This window comes from Podarcis vaucheri (assembly GCF_965113315.1).
Source record: "Podarcis vaucheri genome assembly, chromosome: Z".
Lineage (NCBI taxonomy): Eukaryota > Metazoa > Chordata > Lepidosauria > Squamata > Lacertidae > Podarcis > Podarcis vaucheri.
In genome coordinates, this window is record NC_138758.1 from 14,758,840 (window position 1) to 14,775,952 (window position 17,113).

General features: G+C 42.1%; 1 protein-coding gene across 4 annotated transcripts in view; it reads left to right on the forward strand.

Moving 5' to 3' along the window:
• The window catches only part of PCDH11X (protocadherin 11 X-linked), a 742,005-nt gene that overhangs the window by 177,171 nt on the left and 547,721 nt on the right, over positions 1-17,113 (forward strand). Inside the window, exon 5 of one of the 4 annotated variants that reach the window (XM_082207176.1) lies at positions 2,458-4,891. The exons of the other annotated variants lie outside the window; for them this stretch is intronic. Coding sequence (XP_082063302.1) covers positions 2,458-2,463 — 6 coding nt within the window. The 3' untranslated portion in view covers positions 2,464-4,891. Of the gene's footprint in view, positions 1-2,457; positions 4,892-17,113 lie in introns of those variants that run through there. 4 annotated transcript variants of the gene reach the window in all.

The window sequence follows — 17,113 nt, forward strand, 5'->3', positions numbered from 1 at the left end:
TTAAAAATAGGGGGGGGGCAGCTGGCTGGGTCAGGGAGGTGATTAATGCATCCTTGTGAGAGGATACCTTGTCTGCATACTTAAAGATAAAACCTCAAGAAACGCTCCCTTGATTAAGAAAACCTAAGTAACTACCAACAAGTTGCTAATCTCCCCTTCATGGGCAAGGTTCTTGAACAGGTGACTGCGGACCAGATTCAGGCATGTAACCTCATCAAGAACAGACAGTCTCCCAGCCATCCATGCTAGGTAACCACCCACCAGCAATGTCTCAGTCTTATCTAGATTGAGCTTTAGTTCTTTAGCTCTCATCCAATCCATTACTGAGGCAGGGCAAACAATAGCTGCTGCAGGTACTCAGAGATATACTAGCACACTTCTTCCATCCTCCCTCAACCTGAGGAGTTCGTGGCAGCTTAATGATGAGTAAATCTACCTTATCCAGAGACTAGTGTGGCATACCCTCCAAATGTCCTGATTTTCCAGGGACAGTGCCAGAATCGTGAAAGCCTTTCCGGCACATGTGCTGTGTCCCACTGGTGTGGTGGTGATGGGGCTTACCCTTCTTCCAATAAGAAATGCTTTGGGGGGGAATGGAGGTCAAAGAGGTTCAGTTGGGGGTGTGTGAGAAGTGTCCCCATTTTCATCTGAGGAATGTTGGAGGGTCTGATCTTGTCCCGGCACTATCTAGGATAGATTGTCTGCATCTAAGCTGAATGCAGTTCTGAGCCTGGCCCTCCTCTGAAGTTCCCACTTACTTTTTCCTGCATTAAATCCAAGCAAATCCAAGAGGAAGAAAAATATTTAAGGTTTATTTACGAGTGTTTGTGCCACACCCTTCCTACATAACTACAGTACTCAGGGTGACTCAGTGCAAGTTGAAAAACATTTTAAAGTTGAGAGTTCACTTTTTCTGTTCTGCACCTCTTAACATATGCGACCACTAAGTGTGTGTGCCTTTGGTATCAATTCATTTACCATTTCAGGTAAAGCTGAATTTGCACATGCAGAACTGCTGCTTGAGTTCCCCAGTTTGGTTTGTTGGCATTCCAGCAGGCTGTATCCATTCTTATATGGCATGGGTTGCATTGAAAATCAAACCAGCCAATTTTACATATGCAAACTGGGTCCAAAAGTTAGCATTTTTGCACTGATGCACTTTGGAAAATTTAACTATGCTTGCTGTAGGAACAGGACCTTTGTGTGTTTGACTCCTTTGCCATTACTCTGCATTGATTTTCTCCAGCCCTGCTTTCATGCATACTTTTGACCATTCTTTACTAGTGCACTTTACAGTGAGATCATGACGATTTAGTTAGGATATTTTATGTTAATTGCTCTGCTTTGTTTCAGTCTTCTTTCTTCCCATATTCCATCTTTCCCAATATTATTTTCTCACAATATTTTGAACATATGCTATCTTGATATCAGGAATCTAAAAACAAGTTCTTAAACACGATGACAATGCACAGTTGGCGGGTAGGAGGGAGGGACGTGGATGTCCTCTGTTTTTATTTGTACAGACCTTCCTCAATTTCAGAAAATTCTAACAAAATGGGGGGTTAAAATATGTTGCAGTGAGTCCCTTGAGTGCATGACATTTTATAATTATATACATTTACAAGGCCTGAAGCCTGCTGTACCACATATTTTGGCAGAAGATTTGCATTGTAATAAGTAATGTATTTCCACTAAGGGCATGTATGTACTATGATCTTATGTTGATTTAAAGCCATTTGCTAGTCATGTCTTTCCCCAAAGAATCCTGGGAATTGTAGTTTGATGAATGTGTCAAGAGTCCTTTAATGCAATGCTTAGTTAGCACCCCTTCCCCACCCCCTCCACCTTCACAGAATATATAACTAAAGTCTCCAGGGAATGACCCCTTGCAGGCATTGGCTAATGTGTTGCTCCCTTGATATTGAAATGCATCTTTCACCATTCCTGACAGCTGCCCACACTGACTGGGGCTGAGGTCTGGAATTCAGCAACATCTAGAGAGCACCATGCTGGCTACTTAGCAAATCTATCCTTTATATAGATCCTGATATGTCTCTTAGTAGGGCAGCTTGGAGGGATAGCTGTTATATCCAGATAAACCCGAACAGCAAGCATCCTGTAAATCAGGGACGGGAAATCGGTTGTCATCCTGATATTATAGGAACACAACTCCCATAATTCCTTACTATTGACCACGCTGGGAGGGACTGATAGGAATTGGTGCCCAACCACATCTGAGTGGGGGGCACAGGTTCCCCAAGCCTGCATCTCCCATATGAATGCTTTAAATCGGAATTGCCTATCTAAATCTAAAAATAGTAAAATCTCCCCAAGCCCCTCCCCATCCCCATGACAGTATTAAGCTAGTTGATAGCTGCCAAGCCAACTTTTAAGGTAGGGTTGGAGATGTGATGATGAAGGCAGGGGCTTTTCTCATGCTGTTTCTCTGTTTGCCAGCTCTGAACGTCTTCGCATCAGCTGTTAAGTACTGAAGTCGTATACACAATGATGTTAAGCCAGCAAACATGGAAATATGGGAATAGCACGAGAAAGCCCTTTGTCCTCTCTCCCTGATTGCTGAAGAATTTTATCGTCTGATCTCCAGAGGGGTTTTCGAAGTGGCGGTGAACTGTTCAAGCTGCCCTACTGAAAGGTATTCAGGGCAAGAACGCTAAGACAGAAAAGGAAAGAAAAGAAAGACAAAGAGAGACTTGAGAACATTGTGCTATAAGTGTTCGATAATGTAGGGTTTTTCCCTAAGGCAAAATAAGTGATATTAACCATCACTGGGTGTGAATGGTGGTAACTGTATAAGATAAATCTTTTTATTCTCTTATGTTGCTGATAGCCACTTTGTCCTTAATGGACTAATGCCCTTAACTTATTTATGCTGAGGATATATGTTGTCCATGCTCCCCTCCCTTATAGCAGGGATGGGGAACCTGTTCCTTTCCAGGTGTTGCTGGACTGCAACTCCCGTCATCCCCACCCAGCATGCCCAGTGGTTAGGGATGGTGGGTTGCATAGTCCAGCGACAGCGAATAGCCACAGGTTCCCCAATCCCACCTTATGCCTTCTCTCCCATATACATGATGATAAAGGAGCAATAACTTTTAGGCATATACACCCAAAAAAAGAAAGAAAGACAAAGTTATCTATACTCCCTGCATTCCTTGGTAAAATGCTTTGTCTCATATGCTCCAGAATGAGAAATTATTGTTGGTTTATTTTTTATTTTCTTGGGTGGGGGAGGGGGAGGGGGGTTGTTGTAAGAAATACTTTTTTCCGCTATGCAGGATAGCCAGATATGTGCATTTTACAGTGCTTTGTCGATCTTAAAATGCCAAATGGCTCTTTCCACTGGCTTAACAGGCTATCAATCCTCAGCATGGTGGAAAGTCAGCTGCTAATGCATTTTCTCCATGACACACATCATGGAGAATGTGACGGACGGTTCCATGTGCAGCAGGGGTAGGAAACATGGGGACCTCCAAATATTGCTGGACTCCAATTCCCATCAGCTCCAGCCAGTAGCATCAATGGCCAAGGATGATGGGAGTTATAGTCCACCACAATGGGTACCCTTGCTGTACATGGAACACCCACCTCCACATGTTGCATCCATGGGGTGGGGGAGAGTTGTATATCTGCTCCTCTATCATAGGTCCACTAGGCCTCCAAGCCTAAACATGTGGAATGGGAAGTAAGTCCCATTGATTTCAATAGGACTTACATCTGAGTAAACATGCATAGGATTGTGCTGCATGTTGTATGAACTGGACCCAAGAGAGGGTGTACCTCGTACTTGCAATTCCGTATAGATATATGTATAGTATACACTTGTAGCCAGCCTCTCTCATTCTTTTTTTAATTATTCTAACTGTTAAGCTTTTCGATGAAAGCTTATTTTATATTATGCTGGCTAGCATTTTTAAGAGTACCTACTTAGGCACAATTTAGATGGCACGCCCTTCCCCAATATTTAAGCAAAAGGTCTTGCATTTAGTGTGATTTAAAAAAAAAAATAAATCAAAACCTTAACTACCACTAGTACAAATAAATAATAATACTGCTGCCTAGCATTAAAATGGCTGCCTTTTTAGGCAATTTGGCAAGATCACTGAATTTATCTTTGGTTAGCATAAGATGTAACATTTTCATTTTTTGGTTGTTGCTTATTACATGTTTAAAATGTGTACTATGCCTATCACAGTTTGCATTAATGTGTTGCATTAATGTGTTGCATTGTATCATCCTTGGGCAATAATGTAAAAGAATGTACACTTCATGTAACAGTGTTTGGATTGGTGCAGGATTCATTGAGCACAGTCCACCTAGAACTTTGACTGTGGATATCCCACTGAAAAGTAGGATTCTACAAGAGCACAGAAATGGTTCTATTATCTTCAAATGTTTTGAACAATATTCCTACTGGATTGCACTCAGTGCTTTTAAAAAAGGGGGAAGGAGTAAAAAGGGGAAAAAATACCTGGATTTTTTTTGTCGTTGTATGAATGCTAATATAAAATTGGATAGCTAGATGGCAGGGGAAGGGGGAAGAGGTATCTGTCCCAATCACATATTAATTGTGCACCTAGATCAACAAGAAATTGCTCCACGGGAAGCACTTTTGCATAAGAAAAGCAAATGTAGAAGTGCCATGTGCTTCCACATTTTAAACACGTGTCTCTTGAAAAAAAGAAATGCATAAGCTCCATAATTATTTAAATCTTTTATATTTGCCTGGAGCCCACATTGATTTTTTTGGACAAGTCAATGCACAGCAAAAGCTGAGTGCTACTCTCAGTCACATTTCTTTCTACAACATGTTGAGTGCAGTAATCCTGCCAGAGTTAAGCACTCTTAACACACATTGATTTTAAAAAGTAAATGTTACGCATGTACTCTTCCTTTCATATATTCAGAGTTGAATTTAAAAATAAATAAATAAATAAATTTGTTTACGGCCGAACATCCAAAGAGCCTTGGAAGGTTCGCAGCATGAAAATACAAAATAAGATCATAAAATGCATAATGAAACAAAAACATACCAATAACTCCCCTCCCAAAATCTCATTTGAAAGGCCATAGAATATTTGATCAGCCAAAGTCCTGAGTATAGAGAAATGCTTTCAGGTGGTGCCTAAAATTATGTAATGAAGGTGCCTGGCAGACGTTGCTGTGGAGTGCATTCAGCAGATGAGGAGCCACTACAGAAAAGGCCCATTCTCATGTTGCTGCTCTCCAGGTCTCTTGTAGAGGAGGCACCCAAGGGGCTTCAAATGATGATCACAGGGTTTGGGGAGAGCCGTTTGTAAGGCTTTATAGGTCAAAACCAGCACTTCGAATCAGGCCCAGAAATCAGTTTACTGTCAGTACAGTCAAGCTGGGCTACCAGCTAAAACTGATGGAAGGCATTCTGTGCCATCAAGGCCACCTGAGCCTCAAGCTAACAGCAAAGGACTCAGAAGTCCCCCCACCCAAGCTATATACCTGCTCTTTCAGAGGGAATGTAACCCCATCGAGAGCAGGGCAAATCCCATTGATTAAGTCTAGGGACCCACCCACTAACAGGGTTTCAGTCTTCTCTGGGTTGAGCTCCATTTGCTGGGTCTCATTCAGTCCATTACAGAGGCAAGACAACGCCCAGCATATCCACTGCCACACCTGCAGATGTAAAGGAGAAGAAAAGCTGTGTTTCATCAGCATATTATTGACAATGTACACCAAACCTCCAGCTGACCTCACTCAGTGGTTTCATGTAGTTGTTAAACAGCATGGGTGATAAAATCCCACATTGAAAGCTCTATGGGGCTGAAGAACACTCCCCAAGCATCACCCTCTGGAAACAACCATCCGAGTAGTACCAGAACCACCACAAAGTGGTGCCACCCACCTCTAACTCAGAACAGCCACTCCAGAGGGGTACTATGGTTGATGGTATCAAAACCCTCTGAGAGGTTGAGGTCAGTTAAAATTTCCCTTGTCTCTCTCCCTACAGAGGTCATCAGACAGGGCGACCAACAGTTTCTGTGCCAAAACCAGGCTTAAACCCCAACTGAAATGGAGCTATAAAATCAATTTCCTCCAAGAGTGTATAGATCTAGTCCCACAGTCACTTTTCATTTCAGAATTTACACACCAGTAGACCTGTTCTTACTCTTTCTTGGGTCCTGTTATCTGCACAGTGGTAAACAATGTGAACTGCCCTGAGACCTCCAGGTATAGGGCGGTATATAAATTTCATTAGAAGAAGAAGAAGAAGAGTTTGGATTTGATATCCCGCCTTTCACTCCCTTTAAGGAGTCTCAAAGCGGCTCACATTCTCCTTTCCCTTCCTCCCCCACAACAAACACTCTGTGAGGTGAGTGGGGCTGAGAGACTTCAAAGAAGGGTGACTGGCCCAAGGTCACCCAGCAGCTGCATGTGGAGAAGTGGGGAATCGAACCCAGTTCACCAGATTACGAGTCCACCACTCTTAACCACTACACCACATTGGCTCTCAGTAATAATAATACTAAGTTTCACTTGGCTTTTACAGTTCTATGTGACTTTTCAAGCAAAGAAGGACAAAAAACAACAACCCACACACAAATGAGTATATTTATTCTGACACAGTCTGCATGCCTTTATTTTGAGATAATTTGCCACCCTAAGACATATTTACTAAGTGGTGTTTTTCGTTTTCTTGGATAATTCTCTTCTAGCAAAATCAATGGGTATTAAAAGTCTCCATCTTTGGCAGGATTGAGCCCATGTAAAGGTGCTTCCCCTGGTTCTGATTCTCCAGAGCAAGGGTGAGAAAGTTTTGGCTCTCCTGATATTGCTGAAGAGCAACTTCCATCATACCTGTCACTGATGGGAGTTGTAGTTTGGCAGCATCTGGAGATCCAAAGGTTCTCACTAGCTGCTCCAGGGAAATAAACTGGCAATCCATGGTGGATATTTGAGTTCCCACGTAAACATAGCACTGGATGCGGGTGATGGACTTTATGTATGCCTGCATAAAACAACACTACAACACAGTATGCTTAACATTTAATTGAAATTTTAAAAGCTATTGAGGATCCATTAAGTAGGCTGCAAAACTGGAAATCTCACATGCTACTGTATATCTGATGTAACTGTACTTTAAACAGGCTTGCAATGTGATCCTACTTTCTCACCTGTCAAACTGTAGATTGTCAACAAGGACATTTACCTCAAGTTCCCTTCACATGTTTGCTATCTGGCTCTTTTGAAAGGAAATGTTCATTTGGCTCTCTGATCTGTAAAGTATAATAAATCCTATTTATAATGGTATATTGAAATTTATCATTGCATGGTTGGCATCTGTCTGTCTCAAGAGACAATGGTGTGCACCTCCGGGGTGAAGTCAAACCAATGGAGAGTCACAGCGCCTGCTGTGGCTGCAGAAACTGGTAACTTGCAACTGCTGCCATGTTGTTTTTGCTGTGTTTGCAGCACCAAAGTGACCTTCCACGGTGCTCAAGCCTGGGCAGTGTTTACTGAGCTCCTCAGATAACATGAGCCCCACCCCCCATCCCGGTCTCGCTGATGTCTTCCAAAGAAAAGGAAAGCAATACATTTGCCGCAGCTTGGCTGCAGGAGGTGTACAAGATGTCATCCAACCGTCTTAAGGACTTCACTCTGGATTTGCATAGGGTTTACTCCTTAGTCTTTTCTTCTCCCAAAGATGTCCCACAAGACAGCAAGGAAGCAGTTTAGCATATTATGCTAAATATTTGCAGCTGTGGCTGTTGGGTCCCCACTGTTGAGAGACACTATTTAATAACTTGGGAAATAGATTTTCTTCTTTCCACCAGAAATATTTCTGTTTCCCCTTTCCTTTTACATTTTCCCCTTCATTTTGTGGTGTTGATCATCAAGCTCAGACTTCAAGAATTCATGGTGGTAGTCAGAACACACAACACAAATTTCCTTAAAAACAAAACACTGAATTCAACAACAACAAAGGTTTCTTTAACCCCCGTGGTTTATGGCAGCTGTTTGTTTCAGGGCCTGCACTTCCATTGTGTGCGTTGATGACCAGTTTAGACTGCTGGAAGGGTTGGGTTCCATGGACTGATAGGACTGCAGGTGGCATAGAGGCTGAGGTAATGAACAAGGCCAGAGACTATAGTCCAAGTTGAAAACTAGAGCCAGAGCTGCAATTGCTATGGTTTCAGGGTATGGCTGATAATCAGCAGACTGGGCAAACCAAAGACTCAACTAGGGGACAGGTGCAAAAGACAACAACCAGGAGAAAATTATAAAACAGAGGCTTATTAGGAGGGCAGTCAGTCAAAAAGGACAAATCTGGAACTGTTTTAAAGGAAAAGGGGGGGGGATCCTCCCATGTCCAATGAGTTTCAGGCACTCATTGCAAAAATGATGTCACTCCTAAGTAGTTTCACTTGTCCTTGGTAGCATCATTGGACGGTGATGTTGAAGCTTGAAGTTCCTCCTGTTCCCTCCACTGATTCATGGGTCTGATGGCCTATGGAGGGAAGAATTGTTCCTGATACTCAGTTTTCTTCATGTGCAATGGCTCCCTCTTGATGTGGAAGAGAATAGGGTGGATGTGGCAGTCCTTTAAGCTGTGGATGTCAATGTTGCATTCATTGGTGGAGAACATTCACATCACTTCAATAACATGACCACCACTAGATAAATAATCTAGAATGCATGTGCATTAGTCAAAAGTTCATTTAAAAAAAATGTATATAAGAATTTTGTGCTAAAATGCTGGTGGATTTCCACAAGGACTTAAAAAATAGTTTGCAAACTGATGTGGAAATATGAATAACTGAATTCAAGACAGGAAAATCAAGAAATGGAGAAAACTGAAACTGACCCATTCTTCTATCCCTTGTTGACCCTTGTGTAGCAATGTTGGTGCATGGGAGGATTGCTTAACACACACACACACACACACACACACACAATCCCCCCCCCCAATATTCATCCCACCCAACCATCTAGTTGTCCTTACTTGGTAGGTGGGGGAAAGGATAAGCATCTTTTTCACCTGCTGATTCTCCCAATATAGGAATTATGAAGGAAGCATGTGTTTGAAATCCATTTGTGTCCTTTGTAATGTGTAATTCCACCCAGCATATGCATGCTTTCGGGGGGAAATACTGGTGATAGGAGCTCAGAGCGATAACAAATATTATTTTTACACCAAAAACACTCTCCTACATCACTCTGATTTGCTGGGGTTATTTGTGAATGCATGTCTCCCAGAGCTCAGTTCTTCCAAATATAATCTCAAAAACAGATTTATTGCTCACCTGGATTTGAAGTGAGCTAATAGTGCAGGTCAAAAAACAGCACCTAATCTGCAGCTAGTTGAGAGAGCCTGTTGTATGTCCTCCTGTCAGGACTGAGTGTGTTATTAGATTCTGAAGGAGTTCTCTCCTGTCTACCACAACACTCCCATGGGGTTCCCCCCTCAAAGGAGCAGTGTAATGTGATGCAGATCTACTCAGAACTAGGTAAATACACATAGGATTTGGGCCTATATAAATTTATGTGTAATATAAGCTATAGTTCGGGGGCATGGACACACACACACACACACACACACACATTTTCTGTCAAACTGTGACACATAATTTAATGGGTATATCCTGTTGTTGTTTTAGGTAACCTACCAAATACACACACACACACACACACAAAATTTAATAAGTACAATGTTTTTTATTTATTTATTTTATCTAAATAAAATGAAGGTTGGACTTTGTAAAGCTAGTGATATATTGCACTTATTTTTATTTGTTTTTTGAAAGAAAAGAAAAGGAAAGAAAAGAAAGAAAGAAAGAAAGAAAGAAAGAAAGAAAGAAAGAAAGAAAGATATCCTGAAGACCACTTGTTACCAAACAGAGTTGGGGGAGAAGGAAGCCTCAGGCTATGTTTCCAGTCCTGGTAGCTGGCATGTGCCCTTTGTCTCTTCTGCTCCTTCTGCTCTGGGGGGTTTGGAGGGGGCGGCGGTTAAAATGGTTTGCATTTAAAATAAACTTGACTAATTTGCACTTTCTCTAGCAATACATGAATCAAAGCACAGCCATTTTTTTAAAAAACGCACTTCTCTGAAATTTACAGTGCAGTTCGCCAGCCAAATAATGTATTAAAACACACACTAGGGTATGCTAGGGTAAATTTTGCATTGTAATGCATATATCAGTGAACATAACATATAAAACAGTGTTATATTAGGGGAAATGGCTGTGCAAAAAAAGAAGTATATATTGGGCAAAATTGGCTGCAGACTTCAGTATACTAGGGTAAATTTGGACTAAAATGCTGAGGTATTTTCATCAGGATTTAAATTAAATTAAATTAAATTGTGAATTGTTGTGGAAATATAGAAAATTAAACTTAAGGTTGGAGGTGAGGGGAGTGAAACTAAAAGAAGCGGAAATTGACAGATTTACTTATCCCTATCTTAGGGTGATGGCTGAGAGTGTAAAGTTATGATGGAATCCATGGGGGGAAATTGGGTTTCTCAGAGTCATAAAGCCCCTACAGCAGTGTGTCCCTCAGTGCTGATAATGCTCCATATTCTAGTGGACCACAGTAAGTTCTCGTTTCTCCTTTTTGGAGACGATTTCAGCAGGCTTCCGGGACATCAGTGGATGTGGCCTAACAAAATGGTCATGGTGCACTGGTGATTTCACCCTGTCATATGTCCCTCCCACCTCTTAAAATTGGCTCGGGAGGATTGAAAGTGCCCCCACAGCACCACATGAGGAGGAGAAGGAGGGGCAATCATTCCACCTGCAAAGCTGAAATGCTTGTGTGAAAGGAACAATCGTAACAGTGCAATGTTGAATTCCACCCAGCATCTCCAAAGGCTTGATATTTGAAAGGGAAACTGAACTGAAACCAGTGTTAAATAAATTATTTAAGTTTAATATCCTGTTTTGATTATAGCTTACTGTAGACAGACAGATAGAAGGATAGAGGGGATCAGTGACTTTTTTTGTCATAGGTGAGGAAGATATTGAATGTAAATTTAATTTGGGATGAATAGAGGTCAATTATATATACAATTGACTAGACATTAGTCATCATTTTTTCCCCTTCAGTAAGAGATAGTACTGGCAGTATCACAACCTTTTAAGCTGTGTCTCACCTATCTCTGTTTCAAATGCATGTCAATTTTTGAAGGAAGGAAGATAAATGGGGCAGCCCTTTCTATTGTCATTGCAAGTGGTAGGAGAACATCAGATAAATTAAGGTTCACTTTCTACACAAAGCTTCTGCCAAGCTGTACCACTGGGTGCATTATCAACTGAATTCCCAGCATTCAGCCTCTCTAGATATTTCCTTTTCCTTTGTAATGATGAAGGATGTCCTTGACTTGTCATCTACTTTTGACTTCGTTCTATGCCTGATCTGACATCCCTCAGACCACCTCCCCCTCCCATTAGGATTTTCTGCCCCTGATTATTGAGTCTGAATTATCAGGACTGAGCCAAAACTACTTCCAAGTTTCTCACAATATTTTCACTTTTTTGAAAACACACCTTTTTAAAAAACAACAATTTTTGGTACTACTTGCAGGAACCCCACCAAACAAAACAACCCAACTAAACATGTATTCTCATATATCTTGCCCTCACTTCCTGTTGACTTAAGTTTTGGCAAGCACCAAAGGGCTTTCCCTGAAACTCATTTGCACTCTTACTATTACTGCTGCATGTTGAGAAACTCTCAATGGAATCCTCCAAACCTTTGATATACAGTGGTACCTCGGGTTAATAACTTAATTCGTTCCGGAGGTCCATTCTTAACCTGAAACTGTTCTTAACCTGAGGTACCACTTTAGCTAATGGGGCCTCCCGCTACCACCGCACCGCCACCGTGCAATTTCTGTTCTCATCCTAGGGCAAAATTCTTAACCTGAGGTACTATTTCTGGATTAGCAGAGTCTGTAACCTGAAGCGTCTGTAACCAGAAGCACCTGTAACCTGATGTACCACTCTATACAACTTTAAAGGCTGGAACTTCAGGCTAGCCTCTCTTGCCTGCTCCCTGAGGCAGAAAAGGCTTTGCATATTAGAAAGAAAAGGGATAATCACATTGCAGAGGGTTCAGTGGAGATGGGAGATGCCCACTTTTGACCATCATTTCCTGCTGGAGGAGAGGGTTGCTGGGGTCGTCTTCTTTTCTTGAAGCCCCATGCTCCCTGTCTAATATCTCCTATCAGAGGCTACTTTTCTCTTGCAGAAAGGGATAGCAGATGGTGGAATACAAGTAGAACAGACAGTGGAAATGGCCTGCCTTGAGTCTTCTCTCTGAGTTGAGCAAGAGTACATAGTCAGGTAGTTTTGCTGCAAATTCAGGCAGCTTGCTCCATTGCCACATCATTTGCTCCTATCAATGCCATGACACAACTAAACTTGATTGGTTATGTAGCACCATCATATTAATAGTGAGATTGCAGATTGGATTAAATGGTCAGTGTGAGAAATCCAGGAAGAATGTCCCCCCTTAAAAAACGGAAAAAGCAGCAAACAGGAAAATGCAGTAGCAAGAAATTCTATGCATGTCTTCTTGGAAGTAAGCCCTCTTGAGTTCAATTGGATTTTCTCTCAGGTAAGAGTGTATAAGATTGCTCTTTCAGTGTTTCAAATTGAAAATGGAGAATATTCTGTGAACTAGCACCACCTCTTCCCATTGAATTGAAATGAAGACAATTGCAAAAAAGATTGAAGCGGGTAGAAAAATTGGCAATAGCAGTGTTCTTGTACACCGTCCATTCATTTCAATGGGGTTTGCCTAGTATTACTGCTCAGGAGATTGTGCCCAATATTTTCTGCCCTGTATTTCCTTATATAACATCCATCACAATGTCAGTGGTTAGGCAAACAAGCACACTGTAAAATGGTGTTATCTCTCTCTCTCTCTCTCTCTCTCTCTCTCTCTCTTATATTCACTGACTTCTTTCTAATAAGTTTGCCTCCCCAAGAGCATACATCAAACTGAACAGCAACATGTACTGAATCAAATTAAGGCACAACATTATTGAGGCAGTGAACAGACACAAAGGTTAAAGGGGAATATAGATTACTTATTTTTAGATCGTGTATGTATGAGCTCAAGTATGTGACATTGCAACATTCTGCAAAATGTTAACTTCCTAGAGTTTAAACCAGCTTGTGTAAATACGTACAGAGAGGTGGCCTCTGATCCAGCAAAGCCATGTGAGAAAGAAAGTTATAAAGCTCTGGGCATGAGCAAATAAGCCCTTTTGAACACTGGGTTAAATATGCACAGAGGTAGCATTGATTAATTGCTTTTGTAGCTTGGGGAGGTGAGGTTGGAAGCTAAGGTCTAAATAGTTTGCCATCTGTGGTTTCTTTTCATATAAATTCTTCACCATTTAATATTCCATTTGCACAGAAGGATTTCCACCAGCATAGATATGTTTGGTATGTCTCCTTGTTGGTCCAGCAAAGGCTGAGCAATAGGTGTTAGATATGCCTTTTTAGATATGCCAGGGTTTCACTCAGGTTACACTTGACTGGTTCATTGTGTGTCTACCCTACACCAGCAGCTGTAATTGTCTCACTCAAGCCCAGTCATGATGTGCATGGAAGAATGGTGTCCCTTGAATACAGGCTCTTACTTTTCCTTCAAGCTTTCCAGGTCCACACTTCAAAGCTCTATGTCCAAGCACCATTTTTTGTTTATAACCTCTGGAGCTTTCCCTGCAGCAACCCACAGAAGCAGTGCAAACAGCATTCTGTGAAAACCCTGAATTGCTGTTTGTTGCACCTCAGCTTTAAAAAGCTGGCTTCCAGGGCAAAGGGGGGGAAAGAATGCTCTAATACAGAGCCTTAAAGCCCAGATATGTGCCTGGAAAGCATGAAACAAAAGGTAAGTGTGAATAAGCCCTCACAAGGGACCATGAACAATGTTCTTTTTGTACAGAAAGCCCACAACTTACATTTAACTTTGCACATTCAACTTTAAGTGCTTGGCAAACAAACAAACAAACAAACAAACTAATAAGGGGTGGAAAGGGGGAGGACATTGAGGGAAAAAAAGATTTTGCCAATCTCACCTGCTGTTGCACCCAATGTGTTTTGACTATACACAATTTTGTCTTTAGGCATGATCCCCAGAAAGGGACACAGGTGGCACTGTGCGTTAAACCACAGAGCCTAGGACTTGCTGATCAGAAGGTTGGCAGTTCGAATCCCTGTGACGGTCCCTGCTCCTGCCAAGTGCAAGTAGATAAATAGGTACTGCTCCGGCGGGAAGGTAAACGGCATTTCTGTGCGCTGCTCTGGTTCGTCAGAAGCAGCTTAGTCCTGCTGGCCACATGACCCAGAAGCTGTACGCCCGCTCCCTCAGCCAATAAAGCGAGATGAGTGCTGCAACCCCAGAGTCGGTCACCACTGGACCTAATGGTCAGGGGTCCCTTTACCTTTACCTTATGATCCCCAGAACGTAACCCTGACGTAAGCTGCAGGTTTACTATATGTAAGGGGAAGTGTTGGCAGCAAAGAGGCATTTTAAGCATCACTTAAGAAACCAGCCATGGCTAACAACAGCAAACTCTGGAAAATTGAAACATGAGTAACCCTCTCTGCTTTTAAAGAATCCTTGCTCAGTAGTAGAGCAACTGGTTTGCATGTTGAATGTCCCAGTTTCAATCTCCAGGTGGGAAACTGCAGAGAGCCCCTGCCATTCACAGAGCAGGATGGGTCAATGGTCTGATGTTCTATATGGCAGCTTCCTATGTTCCTAACAGCAAAAAGATACAGCAATCTAAAAGTAGGGATGGGTGATAGATTAGGCTAGGTTCACATTCAAAGGCGAACTTGCCTAATTCTCTTTCCAAATTAATAAAAAAAAACCCCAAACACAGACATTGTCCATCTAGGCAGTGTGTACAAAATGCACACACTAGTATGCATCCATCTAAAATGCAAATAATTTTCATTTTAAAAAGCAGACTTACTTTGAAATGTGTAAAATTTAACATAGGATTGGGAAAAGGGAAAGGAGAAAAATAGCAACCCCTGTAAGATAGCAAAATGGAGAGTTTTTCGCTGCCCTTGCTGGGATCAATGTGTCTGGATCTGTGATTTCTTTAAAGGAAAAACTGGCTATGGTTTGTGAACTCCACTTTCCCTGCATTGTTTCTAAATGAGAAGAACTATATTGTATTTCTCTTGTGCACAAGAGGCATGTCTTTTTACCATTTTTGTATCAGCAAACTCGCTTCAAAGCCCTGGCCTTGCATCTCTATAAAGTGATTTCTATAAAAAGGGCATCTAATGATTTCATTCCATTCCCACTTTCTGCTGGTATGTAGCTAGTGATTTGAGAAAGCAAACATTTCCGGAAAGAGTGAGGAAAAATAAATGTATCTTGCAATTCAAGAAGGATGTTGACCAATTAAAAGGCTTCCAGAAATATTGTCCTGAGAATAATAGAAATCACCTGCAAACGTTTGGTGTCCTTCACCCTCAATGGGGCAGTAGGTGGCTTTTGCAGATGTTTAGGAGAAGGAGGCCTGGCACTTTCCTCAAGCATGCTCATGTTTCTGGTCCAGCTTTCATGATGCTGTGAAATTATACACCTTGCCATGGACAAATTGCTGCAGTATCTTCATTAATTCAATAATATTTGTCAGGTGACTGGTGTGGTTGCTCGAGAGCAAACAGGCAAGACTCCAACCTGTCTTTTCCAGGCTTTATTATTAATACAAACTATTTACAGTGCAGAGTGTCGCAAGTCCATGTCTGCTCAGTCGCTAGCAGAATCTGGGCATGGCCGGTCCTTGTACCTCCCCCAACATAACAGTCGTGTGACCCTCATCCTTCTCCACCCCTCTCTGCACCCAAACCTCCTGCACAGTGAGCGCTGGCAAAAGGGTACTTCCCTCCTCTCCGGTTTGCTCAGGCTTGGTGTTGGGGCTCTCCCTAGCATCTCCTGGTCCCTGCACCCCCTCCCCACTGGAGGTGGGGCTTTCCTCCTCGCCAGAGGAGGAACTGCTTCGGAGGCTCCCTGTAACACAACTGCCCTTCCACCTCTCGCCTCTGAGCTGATGGCAGTTCCCTGACAATATTGTATCCTCCTCTTCATTCCTTCTGGCTTTCAAGCAGTCCCCAAGCAGGCATCAATCAGGGTCCCAGCTGCACCATACATTTAAAGCAGCACCATACCACAGAGCTACAATATTCACAGTGCTTTAATATTTAGTCCCTTTTCCCACAGAACTCTGGGAAATGTAGCTCTGGGGGTGGAAGGGGAGCGTTTCTAACAACTCCAAGCACCCTTAACAAACTATAGCTCCCAGGGGAAAGACATGGCTGTTTGAAATGGTCTGATTCTTCTTTAAATGTAATAGCGCAGGTGGGACCCAAGACCTATCTGATGGTTGAGGAACTAGTCGCACAAGAGCTGTGTGTGGCCCTTTGAGAGAAAATAGGTGACAAAATAGTAAAAAAAAGAGGTTCCCTGCCTGCTTTTGTCTATGTCCCCTCCCACTACCGACTGTGCTGCAGCCCGCTGATAGCATGTAGTCCCAAACAGATCACCCCAGAGGAAATTCAGCCCTCAACAACAACAACAAATGTGCCATATCTTGCTTTAGATTATGATTTGAGGTCTGCTTTTTTTTTCCTTTCAAAAAAAGCAGCAGCAGGAGCAATGAAACAATGTTTATGTGGTGCTTATAAGATGGGACTTACCTTCTAGAGTCTAGATGTATATAAAAACTGTCTAAAACCAAATCACAACACCATCCCATCATGCTTGGCACTGATTATCAGATTGTATCTTGACTGGAAGTGGCTCTCTAAACTTTCAGCCAGGAGGTTTTCTTCTCAGGCTTCCCCAGAGTTGCTAGGATTTGAACCCAGGAACATTCCATGCCAGACATGTGCTCTGTTGTTGAGCTAGAGATTTTCTATGTATATTTTTCATAGAACTGTAAATCCTGAATATCAGCATGCTTGGTTTCGGATAGTCCAGGCCCTATAGTTTTCCAGTAACCTTTTAAGCTTAATAGTGTACTTTAGAGTGGAATTTTGTATCCTCTGACAGAAGAAGGCAACTCTGTAAAGCAAAGCTTATCTACGTG